The sequence below is a fragment of the Lontra canadensis genome, unplaced genomic scaffold, assembly GCF_010015895.1.
Source record: "Lontra canadensis isolate GAN:19392208 unplaced genomic scaffold, GSC_riverotter_1.0 scaffold35, whole genome shotgun sequence".
Taxonomy (NCBI): domain Eukaryota; kingdom Metazoa; phylum Chordata; class Mammalia; order Carnivora; family Mustelidae; genus Lontra; species Lontra canadensis.
In genome coordinates, this window is record NW_022631029.1 from 12,464,724 (window position 1) to 12,484,213 (window position 19,490).

The window sequence follows — 19,490 nt, forward strand, 5'->3', positions numbered from 1 at the left end:
TAATATTCCAGTGAAAGAGAGCAGAGTAAACAAAGAATGTGGTGGTGGGGTGCTGTGAGAGGAATGAGTTCCGACAGCTGATCTCTGAACAATCAGCTGATCTCTGAAGCCAGCCACGGCAAAACTGGATAGAAGGTGTGCAGGGCTGAGGGGGCAGCAAGTGCTAAGGCCTGGGGTGGGGGGTGGGGGATGAGCATGGCCTATGAGAGGAAGCAAAAGGCCAGGGAGCTGGAACAGTGAGCAAACGTGGGAGTACAGAAGGGGATTCTGTCATGCAGGTGGGGAGGGGCCAGTTGATGGAGAGTCTTGGCGGTCAGGGTTAGAAATTTGGATTTTATTCTAACTCTGAACAGAAGGTATTTTAGGGTTTTAAGCAGGGGGGTGGTAATCTGCTTTATACTTTCAGATAATCCATCTGACTGCCCAGAGGAGCCTAGATAACAAGGAGGGAGAGGGGCGCGGAGGCTCTGGGGAAAAGACGGTGGAGTCTTGGGTTAGCTGGGAGCAATGGAGATGGGAGAGAGGATTTCCAATGTATTATAGAGGTAGGGCCAGAGGGACATGCCATTGGATTAGCTATGGGGTGGGGTGAGGAAATGATGACTATCAAAGATAATTCTTAAGTTTTTGGCCTAACTGGACAGTGGCGCCATTTACTAAGATGAGAAAGACCCACCAGGGAAGGAATGGGTTTGGACAGGGAAACGGGGAGTTGGCTTTGGACAAGTTGAGTCTGAGAATCCCGTTACTCATCCCCATTGGAGGTGTCAGGTATACAGTTGGCTGTGGGTTTGTAGCTCTGGGGAGAAGCCAGCTTTTCAGAGCTCTGAACATGATAAGCAAGGCCAAGTAAGGGTGGTGTCCCAGTTCAGTCTCCTTCCAAATGCATGATTGTGTTTCCTTCCTACTCCTCTCCACCCCTGCCATATAATGATCTGTCTCTCCCATCCTCCTCCTTACATTCATTCCCTTTCTTCTCTTGGCCCGGTGTTGGGAAACCCAAATCAGGGATTTTTACTGTTGGCTTTGAGCATGAGAATAAAAATGCAGACAAGCAAGAAAATTCCCACTGTCTTCAGTGCCCATTTGGTACATGACTCCATTGGGGTTGCTCTACACTGTGAATGGTTCACCCACGTACCCTGATGGTCCAGAACTTTCAGCTCTCTCCTTCTCCGCTCAACATGGCAACACCTGTCTTGGCTTGTCCTTTATGCCTTGGCTGTGGCTCTAAGGCTCTAAGACCCTTCCTCCAGAACCTAGGTTTGCCTACTAGAGAAGTAATGGAATGTTTTCTTGCTGATTCACACACTGACTGTAGCTGCCATGAAGGAAGGATAACTACGGATGCTTCCTATCACCCAGCAGTGCTCTTGAAACTTGCCTCCCCTACCTTGCCTCCCAGAATGGGGTCTCCTGGAGGCCTTGGGAGAGCCCTGTCCCCGATGGGTGTCCCTCACTGGGTGCCTGGCTTCAGGGAGATGGGCAACCTCCCAGGCTACAAGCTAGAACAGGCACTCACAGCCTGCTCCTTTGGGGCCCCGTTTCCCCTGGGATGGGTGAGGCCCTGGCCCTGGACAGGAGTGACAATGCATGTTAATTAGCACTGTGCAGAGCTGTCATCAGGAAGCCAGAAGCCACATGGTCCCAACCTGGTTTGGGGTTGGCACAGCAAATTCAAACCAGCTGGCCTTTGTTTGGAAATGCCCTGGGAGGGCCCTGCCCCTTTTCTGGACAACAGAAGGGCTGGCATTTCCTTACCCAGAGCATGCTTTTAGACAGAAGGTTTCACAAACACTGTAGCAAGTGCTGTGTCGTATCTGGCTTCAGGGGCACACGTACCCTTCTCTGGTTTGTTGGCAAGTAGGACATGCCATGAACTTAGTTGTAAGGGTCCTTATGTGAAGGCATAGGGAGGAAACATGAATTTTGTCCATCCAGTGTTCCCCTTATTAAAATCCTCCCAAAGCTCCCTGCCTAATAAAGGAGGTTAAAGTCAAAACTGCTTCCCAAGGTCTTGTGGGACAGGCTGCTCATCTCTGATTTATAGCATCTGATTTCCAGCCCCTCTCCCCCAGCTTCCTCCTGCCATTCTGAGCTCTTTTCAGCTTCTAGAAAAAGCCTGACTCACACCATGGGCCTTTACTCAACTTTGTGGGATACACAGTTCCTCTAGCTACCTGGCCCTCATCTTTCAGGGGTCAGCCCTGACCCTTCCTCAGGGTAGCTGGGTTGGATAGGTTGTCCCTGTTGTGATTTTCAGCATCATATTCATTGTGCTACTTTGCAGTAGTCTCAGACCTGTCAGGCCCCCGGAGGCAGGCGCAGTGCTCACCTTATTAATCCCTGCTTCTCCGTGTTGTGCCCCAGGAAAGACTTCCATAAGTAATGAAAGCCCCTCGCTACCCCACTGGGGATCCAGACGTTGCTCAGTGCATGTCTTTCCTTCTCACATCTCCTAACCCAGGACGAAGCCAACCGGAGCCCGCAGGAAAGACAACTCAAGATCAAAACAGTGTCCCCATCTGGGAGATGATAGCATGTTTAGGACTTTTCCTGTTACTGAGAAACCATGTCAACCCAGCATATTGAAAAGGCAGGTCTGGTAACCACATGAGGGGTGTGAGCTGGAGTTTCCACCTCAAACACACAAAGGGCAAAAAAATTCCGGGGGAGCAAAAGGCACAGTTGAAGAGACCCCTACGCACAGGTGACCTTCGTTGTTTGCTGTCTGATACCTGCGAGAACGTGGGCGAAATCCGTCTCTCATCTGCCTCCGGCATCTTACCTTGCGAGTGGGCGTTGTATCTGCTTCATCGTGTTCTCAAGAACAAATGGGACAAAGCGTATCCACTGCTCAGCAGATTTTGTGCCCCTTCAAATTAATCATAGCTATTGTTAGGTATTTTTAAAAAAAAAGAGAGAGAGAGAGATGTGGCCTTTACATTTCGTGGTTCATAGTTTTCCTATTGGAAATAAACACACTGAAGTAAAAAAAAAGTTCTAGAATGGCATGTAAAGAGGATCCCCCCATTTCTGCCAGAAAAGGTGTAGATGTATGTGTAAGTGTATGTGTCCATGTGTATGTATTGAAACAAGTCTGGGAGGACATTCTCTAAAGGGTTAGCAAGGGGCTTCCTCGGAGAGGTGGCTTTCTGGTTGACCTTACTATGATTCCTTTTGCTTGATTATATTTTCAGTCCCGTGAACGGGTGACTCATGAAGTGGGTGATGGTAAAGAGGAGATACAATGTTTAAAAAGGATAGGGAAAGAAACAAAAGAAGTTAAGCAGAGGCCAAGAAGGCGTGGCATATGCACTCTCTGCCGTTGTCCGTCTTTCTGTTACTAAGCTTGGTTCTCCCTTGGCAGGATTTTTCACTCAGATCTCCACCTTGGCCGACGTGCAGGAAAATGTCATGGAGTACCTGCACGTCCTCAGCCGGCCCAAAGTCATCGACCAGGAGCACGACGTGGTATGGACTGAAGCTTACATCGACAGCACTGTGAGTCCTCGGGTGCCGCTGGGGGTGGCCTGAGGGTTGTCCTCTGTTCATTCCAGAAGACAGTGTTAACCTTAAAAACAAAACTGTCAGTTATTTTTCCTTGCAAAAGTGGGTTTATTCAGGAATAGCAGAGAATTGCAATCCAGGACAGGCAAACTACAGCAAAACCATAGGCAAATCCAACAAACAAAAGAGGAATATTTTATGGAGAAGAAGGAGAAAGTTGGAAGGGGCTGTTTTGAACAAAAACCCAGGTCAAGAGTTCAAGATGATGATGGTTTCCTGTGGGCTGAATTGCAAGGGTGCTTGATTTCTTGTAGCAGCTACAATGTACATCTTTTCCTGTTGGGGCCTGTAACTGATGCTTCTTTCCCGTTGAGCATTCTTCCGTTGGGTCTGTGCTTCCCACTGGCCTCCCTTCTAGCATCCACTTTAATGAGGTTTCCCTTTCCTGATTTTTCCAATGGCAGTTCTGTCACTCTTCCTCCATGATAGGGCCCAGTGACATTTTCCCTTTGTTGTGCCGTTTGTGTTGGTCTTCTCGACAAGCAAGTTGGGTGAAAAATCACAGAATCAGAATGAGGCTTGCACTTCTGGAAGGAGTTCAGTGGGCAGAGGGAAGTCCCTTTTTTACCGCGTCTTCTCTAGTTACTTTGCTTTCCTCCTGTGTGTCTAGGTTCTGCCGGTAGTCATGACTGTGGTCACGTTAGAGTCCTTCCTCGCCCTCTGAGATGCCCGCTCCTGGTGGTGAATCTTGGGGGCTCAGCTTTCGGGAGGGTAACCAAAGCTTGGCTCCAGCAGCGAGTGGGAGCCACGGTAGAGGTGCACTTTCTTCCCACTGACAAGCAAGAGTGTGCTCCCGCGGTGGTGATAGCCGCACGGCACTGCTGTTGGAAGTCTGGCCACGGGCTCATTCTAACGCCGAACTTCCAAGCAAAAGAATCTGATGCTGAATTAGCGTAGAAGTCGCTTTGCCAGTCATCCTGCGATGGCTCAATGGCTGGGTTTCTTATGTGATTTCAGGGTGATTTTTCATAGTGATAATGAGTCTGATGGGAGTGGCGTTTTTCATTTATTGATTGTAAATGTTCTCACGGGGCCTCTCTCTCATCGTTTTTGTTGGGATTAACATCACATTAATCACTGTAACCCAGACACAGCTGTCCTCCGGAGTGATCTCAATGGCTGTGGTGGGCCGGCTTTTCTCTTGCTGGGCTTTCTCACTCTGGCTGCAGTTCTGGCAGCTGCAGCCAAACGCAGGGCGGGAACAGCATATGGGAACCCATCTTGGAGGCCACCGCGGCCGCCTGCCCCACCTTGGCCTAAATAAAGGACGCGGTGGGACCACGGAAATAGGAACTGGTCGGTCGCCCTGCATAGAGATGGATGTTAAGCTGAAAAACCCTCTCTGGTCGCCAGGGAGACCTGGGGCTCTTGTCGTTTTCAGTCTTTCCCCAGGCTTGTTTAGAAGCATGGCAACAAAATAACCATAATTCCTGTGGGCATCAGCTACCAGTCACAGCCATAGCATCGGCCTGGGTGGGTTCCCCTCTTCCTGCGTGTGGCTGAGTAAGACAGGAAAGGCAGGTAGGAAGAGGAGCAGCAGGACTGGAGCTAAGAACGAAGCAAGCCTGTCACCCGGTGGTTTTGTGTGCAAACCCTAAACGACCACTTTGATCAAGTGTTCTATTTGTTTCATCAATTTAAAACCTATGAAACAGAGAGTCTGTGATTAAAACACACCTGGAGAGACAGGTCCCTCGACTAGGAGGTCCAAGAAAAGGGATCCAACTGCATAGAGAAATTCAGTAGAGATAATGGTGGCTTCTCCACTCTGTGGGGTTAGCGTGGTCTTCGTAACAGATGCTTTTGAGAAAACTAGGTAGCCATTTAGAAAAAAATAAAATTAGTTCTATTCATTGGGCCATAGCCAAGAAAGAAATCCGAGTGGATCTGTAAAAAATGAAATCATACAAGCACTAGAACAAAACCCTCTATGACCTGGATTCAGAGAAAATCTTTCTAACAACAACTCTAAAATCCAGATGCAATGAAAAGACTAATAAGTTTGACTACATAAAGGCAAAACAAAATGAAAACCAACTTTTATCAGTCAAAATCCACGATAAGCAAAGTCAAAGGCACAGGGTAACTTGGGAGGAAATATTGGCAACGCAGAGCACACAGAAATCATTAATAATCTTAACACATAAAGAACTTTTCAAAATTGAGGGCAAAACCTTAGAATTCCTGTAGAAAAAGCAAAAGACATGAGCAGACAATTCACAAAAATAATAAAAATGGCTTTCGACAAATGAAAGATGTATAGCTTCACTCGTAGAAAGAGAAGAAAGATGAAAATTATACTCTAGTAAAATATGATTTCACACCTATCAGAGTGGCAAAAATTAGAAGCCTAACTGTACACACTGTACACTCTGTTGGTAAGGCTATGGGGAAAAGAGCACCCACAGACACGTGTGGGAAGACAGAATGGGACAATCTCTATGAAGGGCAGTTTGCATGTACGCTTTGATCCGGCAACTCCACGTTTAGGGATGAACTCTGAAGATGAATTTCCAACAATTAGAAAATACAGATGATACAACAGGTCTGCTCATTACAGAAACGCATGTCATTTCAAAATATTGAAAGTTACGTAAATACACAAACATAACAGAGAGATCACGATAAAACTGTGGTACACTCACATCATGGATCTTAATGTAAAAGGAGGAATGAGGATGACGTATTACTACTGGTTGATATAGAATGATTTCCAGGATTTATTGATAAGGAAGGGGAACAAAATGGAAAGGTATTAATAGAATGCCACTTTTTGTATAAGAAAGAAGAGGAACTCAAGATATGCATGTACCTGCTTCTTCTTACGAAAAGGAACACAGCCAGGAGACACCAGAAACCAATAGAATCCCTTCCCTATGAGAAGTAGGAGGAAGAATGGAGGAGGAGAAAGTGAAGGAAGTGGGACGTCTCTGGGTACACCTTTTTGGATAGTTTGAACTTTTTGAAAGCAGCTTGATGTTCTATGCATGCAAAAATTAAAATCACTAAGAATTGGGGGGGGGGGAACCCATAGTGAATGCAAACAGAACCAAATGAATCTGATGGTATTTCAGATGAACTACAAAAATTATCAAGAAAGGGAGAAAAAGCAGTGTATATCTTGAATATAACCATGATGCACTATATTAAAGCTCAAACATAGTTCTTTGACTATCCTTAGTCTAGGTGGGAGAGAGGATGGGAAATAAATTTTAAACTCCTTTTGGTGTCATTTGGAGTTATATGGGTCCAGCAATTCTGAATCAGTTTTGTGAGCATGGTAGAATTGAGCAAAGGCATAAATGAGGAAGACAAGGCTGACACCCATGGGATGAGACTAGGTCGGAGGTATCAGAATGAAACCCCAACCAGGTCCTTTGAAAGGGCCCAGAAGCAGTGGTGCCCTAGTAACAATGAGCACATCTAGAACCCAGAGCCCAGCTTCTAAAACCATTCCCCACCAACAGAAACCAGGGTTCCTTAGAGAAATTGCTAATTCCAGGGCTTGGGCTGGGAAGGTGCCCCCTCTTTGCCCCCCCAAAAACCCAAAAACCTGGAATATTTTAACCCACTGAGCCACCCAGGCACCCCAAAACCTTGAATTTTTTATGCCAGAAACTAAGAAGTGCCAAAAACAACAATGAGGTCATATCAAAGGACACAGGAGTCAGTATGAAGGGGCCCTTACTGGTCAACTTTGGGACAGTAATGGGTTACAGCCTGTGGAATAAAACAGAAATCCACGTGTTCTTACCATTAGTGAACAGATCAACACATGTCAAAGAGATGAACTAAAGAGATAATGAGATAGGTGGGCAGGGTTGCAGTGGACAGCAGGCTGCTGACTAGTCAATGTGAGGAGAGTCGTGGAGATGGAAAAATCACAACTTTTTAGGCAGTTTGAGAAAGACTGGTTAGGACAAAGGTCATCAGTGGATGCTAAACTAACAGGGAGATTTGGTACAGGGTATTTTCATGGTCTCAAAGATCTTTGACTAGTTCTCAGGGGAAAAAGTAGTGTCTTCACAGTGGAGGAATCCAGACAAAATCTAGAGTGGGTCCTCAAAATCAGTGTCACGGATGGGAAGCAGATGGGCATGGTATGGTTTTGGAGAAGGACATGTCCGACTTACAGAGGATTCTGGCTGGGATGCGTAACCTGAAGGTCATGGTGAAGGAAGGTCATGGAAGAGGATAAAGCTTGGTATTAATAGGTTGTCTTGCCTTGGATAACGTTAATCACTTGAATCGATTGTTTTAGATTTCCTAAATTACATACACACATGCACATGTATGTACGTATGCATGTTTATATTTGTAGGGTTGTTCAGAGCTAAGGAGCTCCCATCCCTGCTCCAGCTTTTCCACTAAAGAATTCTCAACAGCAGAGGCAACGTAGAGGTCTGGGAGCAACTCTGGACATGAAGTTTTAGAGAAAATGTCTTTGAACAGCCTTGTGCTTTATCTTCAATACTTTATGAAGCTTGCCTTCTATTCCATAATCATCTTTCCTTACTTTAAAATGAAATAATGCTTTTAAGTGGTTCGTAATTGAGTAAAAGGGTGTGCCAAGATAACAGAGCTCATTTATTTCACCTCTTTGAGAATCCTTTGATAGAAATCCCTTGACATAAAACTAGCCCCCCAGAATATGTCTGTCCTTGAAATGAATGATCGCTCAGCACCTCATTTCCAGCTTCTGTTGTATCTTTGCAAATAGCCCTGATAAATAAATCCCCTAGTAGAATGTTCTGAGAGTCCCTTCTCATCTTGGTGGTGCTGAGAAACCTGCTGGTTTGGGGCGGACTCTGGGGTTTCCCTCCATCTTCTTTCTAGGCCTATTCAGTGAGGACAGGCAGTGCGGCTCCAACGGATCCTTCTCTGGCCAGGAAGCAAGAATTTTTCCAAAGTCTTTATCTATAAATAAATAAATGTATGTATATGTGTATGTATGTATGTATGTATGCATTTATCTGGGCCTGGGTTCTGCCAGGTCAAGGACAAAAGCCCCCTGTTGTTTCTGCGGGCTTAAAATAGGATTTGTATGCCCACCAACATTGGAACCCCCCCCAACATGAATGGGGGAAGGGATCAGCAATTGCAAATTTATGACCATCTTAACACATTCTGGAAAGTCCCAAGCCAGCATTGCCCTAATGTGTTCCACCTTGAAATAATGAAAGAGACCAAATTTAGAAGCATTTGACATTGGGACTGGTGACCCCATTTTCATAATGTCCTGGTTTAGCGATGTCAGCTTTGGATTTTTTTTTTTTTTTTATTATTGAAGCATTTATAACCTACCTTAGTTTATTAACTGATAGCATTGAATTTAGAGTTAGGGCTGCTTCAGTTTGAATTCCATGTCTATGCCCTACTAGCTATGTGACCATAAGCAAGTCACTTAACTTCTTTGAGTGTTCTTTTCTGCATTTACAAAATGGACATAAAACCTACCTTCCAGGGTTGACACTAAGGATTAAATGTCTGCATGGTGAGAGCACAGTAAATAATGCCTGTCATCCTTCCCCACCCTCAGGAAGTCAGTGGGAAATTTTCTCCTTGGCTGTGGGAAGTTTTGGAAATCTTCTCCTTTTTTGGGCTGGATTTCACACAGTGACTACAACATGGCTTATACCACTTTGATACTAGAATCTGGCACTTAGGCATAATGAGTACCTTGGAAGCACTCACTATTCATCTAGAGATGTGCTTTAGTCCTTTGGAATTCATTTTGCTGTAATCACCTGTTGTGGGCGGGGCACTAAAGTCTGGGGCTGGTACTGTCCCCAAGAAGGACGGCTGCACCATCCAGGCAGAGCCCCCGTAGCCTCACAGACTGCCCAAGGCAAGGCATACATGGTAGGAGCCCTCTTAACTACCTGCCATGTGAAGGACTTGGTGCCCTCCCTTTGCCTTGACACAGTTCGTGCCGATTGCCCGAAGCACCCTGGAGGTTGGATCTGGAAGGCCATGCTGGTACCACGAGTTGAGGTACACGTACGACTGTGCCAGGTTGAGTTGTGAACTTACTCAAAGTTAGTTGTCTTCATACTTAGACTTCCCACGCCTGTTGATGCCAGTTGTGATTTTATCATAATTGTATAATTAATTAAATATTATTGAAACCAACAACTTAGGAGTGTTAAAAGCTGTTACTTCTGGGGATATATAAATGAATACATTGGGAAGACTCTAAAGAAAATGGCTAAAAATTTACCAGTATGTTAACTATGGGCAAAGCATCTGTAAGGCTGGGGAGCACAGCTTTCCATGCATTCAGAAGAAATTGATATTTTGCCTGCCTGCCTGCCTTTCTTCCTTCCTTCCTTTCTTTTTGGTAAGGGTGGTTAACCTAGATTTATTTGTTCCATCTTAGGTTGAGGGGGAATTCTGGTGGCTGGGTTAGTATCTGCTTCTTGTCTTACTGCCTCTTGGTAGCCTCCAGGAGCTGGGAGCTCTGTGGACAATGACCTTACCAAAAGATCCTCAGCTCAGAGCCTTGCAAGGCCACACTGCAGTTCTCTGCAGCTCAGGGACCTTTTCCAGGCTCTTTCAGATTATTGGCAGAATTCAGTCCCTTGTAATTGTAGGACTGAGGTCCCCATTTTCTTGCGTGTTATCACCCAGGGATTGCTCTCAGCTCCTAGAACTGAAAGTTCCTGCCACATGGCCAAAGATAGGCAGTCATGCAGGGCTGTTTGCTTTCTTCCAGACCAGCAAGAGTGCATCCCTCTCTAAAGCTTTGCCTGCTTTTGAAAGCTTCTGATTAGGTCAGGCCCACCGGAGATAATCTGTCATTTAATTAACTCAGTCAAGTGATAGTAACCTAATCATGCTAGTAATACCCCATCCTACTCATAGTCAAGGGGAGGGAAGTATAAGGGTCATGTACCTACTGAGGCAGACATCTTGGGAGCCCTTTTAGAATCCTGCCTATTGCAACAGCTTCTGTCCGTGCGCTGTGGTCCGCGAGGGAAAGATAATGCCAGAAGGGAACACAAGCACCACCTCCTGCTCCTTGCCAACTCTCCCTTCAGAGCAAGTCTCAGGGCAGCGGTGCCTGTTTAGCATAACACTCTAGGAGCCTGCTTCTTTTTGTGACATTGTAGACTGAAAATCGCTTTATTTCTGGGAATCAGAAGACTTGTGACCCTGCTGATGTAAGTCGTTTCTACCAACTGCTAAGGGATTAGGTATTCATCAGTTATCTAGTAAATGTAGACGCTTGATTCCACAAGCGGGCTTAACATGGTCTGAGAAGCCTTCTTTCTTTTTAATTATCTGGTGGTTAAGGCGAAAGCAATTCCTGTTTGCTTGACTCCTCAGTCATTATAGCTCAAGACCCAGCAGCAACAAATACAATTATATAATTGATTTAATGCTTAAATGAATAGCTTGAAATGACCCTGAGTATGGTATTTTCCCTTTTTATGAATTACATATTGATTCATACGTTTCTGGGTCTGGGCAAGCTCAAGATAAAAGTTTGTAAAGGCCAAATACAGAGTCTGGCGCATGCGTCAAAGATTGCGTTTCACTAAGCCTGATCTAGACTTGGGACTGACAAAATTTTCCTTTCAGGGCCCATCCTCCCTGCCTCTTACTACCAGTCTGATTAAATATTCTGCTTCCTGCCTGGCTGTTCTATTCAATTTGCTTTCCTGGTGAAGCCCAAATAAATGAATTAATGTTAACAACGTTAATTATGTTTAATCTAATAAGATCTCATGTATTAATTGACAAAACAGCAAACACCAGAATTCTGAAATTCATGGGCTTCTTATCTGAATACAAGTTGTGCACAGTCATTATCTCTTAGGTGCAGAGCGAAAAATCATTAACAATGGAATTTGTTCCATTTTGTAAGCAAATGGCTTGTGCTTTCCCGTTGGGATTTAATCATCTCTGGAATGCTACCCAGCTTGGTGTGCAGGGTAGAACCTGTATTAAACCAAGGAAGCATCAGCATCCCTGATCAGCCCCTCCAGGGGAGTTTACACAGACCATGGTGACACGCAGAAGGGAAGCAAAGAAGTCTTTTAGAAACAGTGGGAATGTGACCATTTAAAATAATGAGAATTCATTACCAAGCCCCCTGCCCCTCCCTGTTGCTGGTAATGCAATTCGGAATGTAATTTGTAGGAACTTTCAAACCAATTTAGTTGCATTTGCAAATTGGACATGTATCCTTCCGCCTCACCCCCCCACTAAGTCCAACTTGGAGAAAATGCTTTGCATTTGATAAATTGCACATTTGTTTCGGTTTCCCAACTAGGAATGGTACCTAGGTCGTTTAGGAGTCCTTTGGGTGATTGCTTTAAGCTACAACATCTTACTGCCTAGAATCAATTACTCAGGGGGTCGAAGCCATCATAAGGAAGTTGTTGGGGCTTGGAAGCTGAATTTACAGTATTTTCCCAAGACACCGCTGCATATCAAAGAAGTTCAAATCGTCAAAACAAAAGACACACGTATAGAGAAACAAACCATCCTGCTGGGTCATGGAACAGAGAATGCCATCTGCATTACATGGCATGGAGGAAACTGATTACATTGGGACCTCTATTTCATAGCAGATGGGTTCATTAAATTTAATAGCCTCCAGAGCCTTTAGAAACCGTGTTAAAAACATGTGGAGCATGCTGTGACACTTCACTTCTGCCCCTACAGTCATTATAACTCTGGCACAGACTATAAATATTATAGTACTTTATTTCCATTGAAACAGATTACTATTATAATTATATATATACATACATATCTGTATGTATGTATATATATACATACATATATACATACATATATGTGTGTGTGCACGCGTGTGTGTATATATACATACATGTATACATGTATATATACATGTGTGTATATATATACACATACATGTATGTATGTGTGTGTGTGTGTGTATATTTTTTTTTTTTTTTGGCCAGGAGATGGTGACGTTAGAGAGAATGCATTCCTGATTTCTGGTACTACTTATATTTATCCAAATATTTTCCTTTTCTATTTGATTCTAGATTTCTCTATTAAATAGTGGGGTTTTTTATTTTTTTAATTTTTTTTATTTTTTATTTTTTTAAAGATTTTATTTATTTATTTGACAGACAGAGATCACAAGTAGACAGAGAGGCAGGCAGAGAGAGAGAGGGAAGCAGGCTCCCTGATGAGCAGAGAGCCCGATGCGGGACTCGATCCCAGGACCCTGAGATCATGACCTGAGCCGAAGGCAGCGGCTTAACCCACTGAGCCACCCAGGCGCCCAATAGTGGGGTTTTTTAGCTCAATTTTTTTTTTCCTTTGAGTTCATGTTGTAAAACTATGAATCGAAAGTATTAAAGTATCTTCAGGAAAGATACTCTAATACATTATGGATGACTGTCAGCTAATAGAAAAGCTTAGGGCTGAAAACGAAAAAAAAAAAATTAGATTCCAGGGGTTTGTTGTTTTTTTTTTTTTTTTAGATTTTTAGATTTATGGTGATTTCTGCTATTATGGTGTAATAATTTGTAACTGTCTCTAATGAAAGAACAAAGCCTCTAGAAATAGATAAGACCTTATAGAAATGGATAAGAACATTAAGAAGCCTGGATAATCATTTAGCGTAATGGATTATTCAGGATTCTTTGTTTACAAGTGACAGCACTCAATTCAGAGTAGTAAAGGTCAGAATATCTATGTAGTTCTGTGTTGAGGCATGACTAGCTTCAGGAATCACTCCCATGTTACCAACTTCCGATTAATCCTATGAGTTCTTTGATTTCTTGGCTTCGTTCCCAGGCAGGCGGGTTCCCACTCTGTAGCGTGGCAAACATGACCTCAACCACCCACCCGCTTTCATTGTTTTAGACCCTTGATTTCTCCCTTTCTCTTCTAGCACCTGTATCAAATCCATAATAGTCCTGTTAGGGTTGCAGCCCCATACTGAGAGGTGAGGCGGAGCTAACTGATGGCTGGAATCTCACGGAGCCAGCCAGGAAGAAACCAGTTCCAAAGGTCATTGATACTGGGAGGGCTGCAAGGTCACAGAGCCCTTCATAGAGCTTGTTTACAGAACCCAAAACTAATCCATGCCCAAGACCGTGTATTTCATCAGTATGGTATTCATTATGGTGCCATGTTTTTAAGCAGTAGAGCTCTTTTTCTAGTGAAATGTTTCCATGGACACTTGGTGTATGAAGCATACAGAAGCAGAGCTACTCTGGGGAGTGGGGGCATGGAGCCCTGGTCGCTTGGCCACCTCCAGAATGACTAGGGAAGCTCCGCAGCACTTTTTTGCTTCCCCTTGGCATTGTAGAGGAGCCTAGATAATATTCTCAGTAAACAGTGAGTTAACCTCTGAGAATGGTAAAATGGGATTTTCTGTTCTGGGTTATCTGCTGTGCCCTTAAGTTTATAGCAAGGTAATGGGTTGGGTCCAGTTAGGAAAGATGGCTATGGGGATTGGGAGGTTGTGTCCATGATTGTATTAGAAAACCAAATTGCGTGTGCTTTTACCCTCAAATATCTGTACTTTTTATATTCTCTGGAGACCAGTTTTCTTGGCAACCCTCATTCCTGAAACATGGTCTCCTCCAAGTCCTGCTTAACATGGTGTCCCAATTCAAAGCCAACAGAGATGAACTCAGTGTCTGTGAATCTGAGTTCAGTTCTGAGCAAATTTCATAATTTACTCTAGCCCACCATCCCACTGAGGTCAGATGTATACCACTTAGCCAATCAGCTGTGGCTGGGGAACGGTCATATGATGGGAACAGGTTAGCCAGGGCTGTGGATCACAGATTCAGTAAGAAAGAGGTATGAGCAGGAGGCAATGACCGGAGTCTAGAGGAGGTGACGTTTCTAGACCTCTGTCTCTCTATCCAAGGCTTCTATAAATTGCATCCCCAGCTAGCTTCTAATAATAGCTCTTTGGGCCATGGCTTCCTTTTCACTCCAGCTGCTCCAACAAGTATCCCCTAGTCCTCTCCCTGCCTCCCACATCTTGACATTGCCCTTTCTTCATCCACCCATCTGTTACACAGGAGATAGGAATTCCTCTCCCTTGTGCCTTCAGAGAGTAGAGGGAGGTATTTTGGCCACCACAACTAAATCTGTGCTGTTTTTTTCCCCCCTAAATGGCCCAGATATTTGGGCAACTTAGATTCTCAGAGCTGATTCTCATGCTCTGACCTGGTTTAAACTAAAATGAATGCATTCCTCTTATTACCAGCATGAAGAACAATTAAAATAATCCCAGAAAATCAGCCTGTGGTTTGATATCAGCTGCCAGTTTCTCTTCTCTTGCTGTACACAGAATTTTCTCCATGTAAAAGATGTAATTCTCCTACTCTGATTCCATGAGGATTGCTGTACCAACTATTAATGGATGGTCCGAGAGACCACGGCTCAAAGATACCATAGATGAGAGTGTTTCCCCGAACTGGGCTCTTCAGCTGCTTCCATTGAAACATGGCAGAGGACCATTCTTTTGCCTCCTCTTGGCTTTCAAAGATCATTCCTTCCTGGTTTTTCACACCTGCTTGTGAGTCATATAGCAACCGGAGGCTCCTTCATCATGATTCTGCTGATGGTATGCACTACCGTTAACTATCCAGACTAAGCAGGGTGCTCAGTGCCTTGAGGGAAATTCTCTCTTGTTCTGAACAAATAAAGGAAAATCAAAGACATGGTTTATTCGGGCAAAAGGAACATGTTTTCAAATCAATTTCCATTATGTTTACTCAAAAAATCTGGAACATCAACATTTTTGCTGGTTGTTGGAAACGATTAAACACTCTTGTAACTGATTTCTCCTGTGAGGTGATGAGACTGACAGTGACCTAAGAGGGAACAGGCACAGGTATTCATCTCTCTCGTTCTTACTTAGCACACTGGCATGGGGCATTGGTTTCTGGTTGTGAAAGATCCTTCCTCTGAGGACGGAGTCAAATAAACTGCTTGTTCATCCGTTCACCTCCAGTGGCATTCTAAGAAGGGACCCAGGGACAGGACTGGCCTCACACCTTACAGGACCATTTGATAACCTGACCCCTGTTCACCTGTCATCTTCCCTTTCAACCTGGCTTTTTTCCATTCAGTCCAGACTCATGTGACCCACAAATACCATAGTCTTAAAGATTTTTATCATACTTAACCACTGCACATACTCCCTCCACAAGAAGCAGCCCTTTCCCCCCACCCCATCTGGGAGCCTCTGGGCTTATCCTTTGCCTTCAGTTCCATCACTGTCTCCTCTGCAAAGCACCCCCTGATCTCCTCAGATCCATCCCCCGGTCTTAAACCAGGCTCTCGTGATATGCTCTTAAAGCATTTAGCACAATCCTAGAATCTTGTGCTATATCAAAAATTTCATTTAAAAAAAATTGCATTTTTTCATCTCACTGAACTATAAACTCCTTGAGGAAATGGAGGATATTTGTTCTTTGATATCCTCAGTAAAGCACTCGGGACATAGTAGGTGCTCAAGAAAGACTCAGTTGTATGAGTCTCATAGAATCAGACCTCTCAAAGCTGGGACGCATCCGACAATATCTTTGTTTTCTAGATGTTAGGTAAGAATGGCATCATCTCCAACATTTCATTGAGTATGCTTCCCACTTGCTCAAGGCCATGTTTGTTATATAAATGATAAGTGGATTCACCTTCACCGTATGACTGGGATTCTCATTCAGGTCCTCAACACCACCAACCCAAGGAACCATTCACCACATACATCAAAGAGGTCTGAAGTCACGTGTCCATGCTTTGGGGAGCTAGGGTGATGACATTCTGAAATGGAAAGCTGGTTTAATACCAGCCACCGCGTTGTTAAGATAAAATCTATTGTAGGTTTGCTATATACATTTTGTTGCCACAGAACTCACCTTACTCTTAAAATCAAGGGAAGTTTTTAAAAAGGCTTTGGCACTGTCAGAATCCTATCTGGTTGCTGGGCATGTAATGGGCATTCTTGAAATCCTTAAAAAGAATCCTTTACATTTGTTTTTCATTTCCTGGCTTTCAATGTGCTTTCCTAATATTGCCTCTAAGTATCTTACCATGTGCAACAGAGCCCCACCATTGCTGGCCACTCTCCCTCGGTCTCCACACACCAGCCATGCTGCTTCCCCTTTTGTTGCTTGAACATCACCAAACTTTCTCCCTCCCTGGGTCTCTTGAACATGCTTCTCCTTCTGAACTGGCCTCCCTCTCTGCTCCTTTACTGAGGGAGAGGCTCTTTCCCACTCTCTGTGTCTCTGCCAAAATGTCACCTCCCCTGTACACATTAACTTTTATCTCTGGTCCCTATTGCCTTCCTTCATAGAAATTATGATCATTTGTAACTATTACAATTATTTCAGTTAGGCACTCTGAGATTTTCCCCCTCTTTAAATGTTCTTCTTAGACTGTCTTCCCAGAAATAGCATAAGGACTGGGGCAAAGTCTGTCTTGCAGCTTTACATCCTAGTCCTGTGCCTGGCAACATAGTACCACACACTCAGTATTAGCTCCGAGACATGAAATGTCTTGTTCCTCATCGCACCAGTCTCTTATGACTATGCACTAGAGCTTGTTTCTCCCTCTCTACACTCTATTTCTCCTAAAAAATGTACAATGAGACACCAAGAATTAAGGAAGAAATAGTCCAGAATATTAGCCACAAAGTGCATGGTGGTGCCAAGGAGAGTTTAAAATACTGTCCCCCAAATACAGCTGTCATATTTGTCAAGTTCAGGTCTGAAGCAGCTGGTTTTTATGAATGCCGGCCTTATCTATTCAGGGACAGTCACTGATTTTTAGATGGAGGAACAGGGAACTTTCGAGAGTGAAGCAGATTTCCGCAATGTTCCCTTTCTATGCGTGTTGTTAAAAGCAATAGTTTGGGAAAAGGGTTGATTGCTTAAGGCACATTGTTTATACTACATTACTTAGGTCTGATGGAAAAGTTCCTAACGGTGGTTTTCTTGCTAAAGATATGGTCTATGGATGAAGAGTGGAATGTGATTTTTTTGGTAGGGCATCATCGTAATTTAGGTGGACTCCCGAGAAATTTGATATTGGGAGAGGCTGGGAAAAATAGGCCCATGGAGCTTCTTTAACGTTAGCATTGAATTCTTCATCAAAATACAAATGCTGTCTGCTTTTAATTACCATCCTTCTTCAGGCCAAGTTAATTACTCTGGGCCAGACTGGAAAGGAAAATTCCCAGAAAGTCTGATATGATAGAATGGTAGTGTGCTTTCTGAAGAAGATGCTGAGAAATTCTTAATGGATTACTCTTTCAGTATAACTTTTGCAACAGAATACTAAGGGAATGAGGGCGGGGGGAGGAAATCGTAGATTTTTCGCAGCTGTTCACCATCGTAGCACTTGACAATCTGCTTCTTATTTAGTTTTCTGTTATGTAAAAGCATGGAATTCTCAAGTTAAGAAATATTGATCACTGCATGACAAAACATACATAACAAAACCCTGTTGTGTTGAAAAAGCTCACCTTTTAAAGCCTGATCTCTCTCTTCATTTTGTTATTAACATGTGTGGGTCTTCTTACTTCGAAAATAATGTGGTTTTGTTAAGCGTAGTTATTTAAAGGTTAAAATAATCTTAATTTTAACTATTAATATTATTAGGAACAGATTTTCAACCAAGCACAGCTGAAGGCAAACAAGGACAAACTTGGAAAAGAAAATAAATGGGTGGCTGGGAATGCAGAGACGCACAGAGAGCTGTGTCTTGGCCACAGTGAGTAGGTTTGCAGTGGCCCTTTGCTATATTGGCAGAACCATACATTTTTGTAAGGTCTGCTGATTTCCCCAGACTTCATGGAATCTTGATCAAGTTTGTCAATTTCGCATTTCTCTTGTGAGGATAATCCAACCTAGGGCTGAATTGGGAGCACTGAGGGTGTGTGGGCTTCATGGCCTGGGACCCAGCTGGATGGCTCCTTCTCTGTAGTGTCAGTAAGTAAGAGAGTCTATTCTCTGGCCATCCGTGCTTTGGGAAGCCTCTGAAACCAGATGTACGGTTATCTAGTTCATTTACCGAATCCCTAAGCTGAGGGTCAGTCTCTATGCTAGGCAACAGGGTATCATTTTCAGCAAATACGGTTTAAGTCCCTGATGTGAACAATCCAAGCCGATGAGGTCATTTCAAATTATTAGGATTTTTTGTTTGTTTGTTTTTTAATAGCTATCAGTAGCTTCCCACCTTGAGCGGGAAGGGCTGTATGCCGCCTTTCTCATGATCTTATTATCGGGTCATGGTGAAAACAAGTCTTAGACAAATTCTGCCATCCACGCAAACGATTATTCGCAGCCTGCCCGAAAGTCAGCTAAGCGTTCTGAAAGCCCAAGGAAGCCGCTGTTCTCTATCCTTTCAGACGTCCCAATGGCATCTTGCATCAGAACACATTATTTGAAGGGTCAGTTAACCTTCTCTTTGGACTCAGGTGACTGAGAAGCCTGCTGAGCAGTGAGACCTGGCACGGGATTTCTCAAGATGGAGGCTGCTGAGTTCCCAAAGCCCTCTGTGGGGCTCTGCAGTCTACTGAACCCATCCGCTTAGAGTGGACACCCGCTCACCACTGAAAAATCCTTTCTAATGTGGGTTGTTGTGGTAACTGACAAACCCCTGGTGTTGCTCAGAGATACATACCTATAGCACACGTTGCCTTTTGCTTCAGTACCAGAACCTGTACTCCTGATTAAGGCACCTGACTGCCTCTAAGACATAGATTAAAATCAGCGTAGGCTTTTATATCCTATCATCTATGCTGAAGTCGTTTACAGTAAACTGCCTGCCACTAATAGTGTTGTATATCGGTGACCCTTGAACAATGCGGGGTTAGAGGCACCGACCCCTGTGCCGTCATGAATCCATGTATAACTTTTGACGCCACAAAACTCTAAGGACTACTAGCCCACTGTGGACCAGAA

General features: G+C 44.0%; 1 protein-coding gene across 2 annotated transcripts in view; it reads left to right on the plus strand.

Moving 5' to 3' along the window:
* CACNA2D3 (calcium voltage-gated channel auxiliary subunit alpha2delta 3) overlaps window positions 1-19,490 on the plus strand; it is an 857,887-nt gene that overhangs the window by 560,555 nt on the left and 277,842 nt on the right. For both annotated transcript variants that reach the window (XM_032868337.1, XM_032868338.1), the window contains exon 13: window positions 3,371-3,504. In XM_032868337.1, the coding sequence (XP_032724228.1) occupies window positions 3,371-3,504 (134 nt within the window). The remainder of the gene's footprint in view (window positions 1-3,370; window positions 3,505-19,490) is intronic.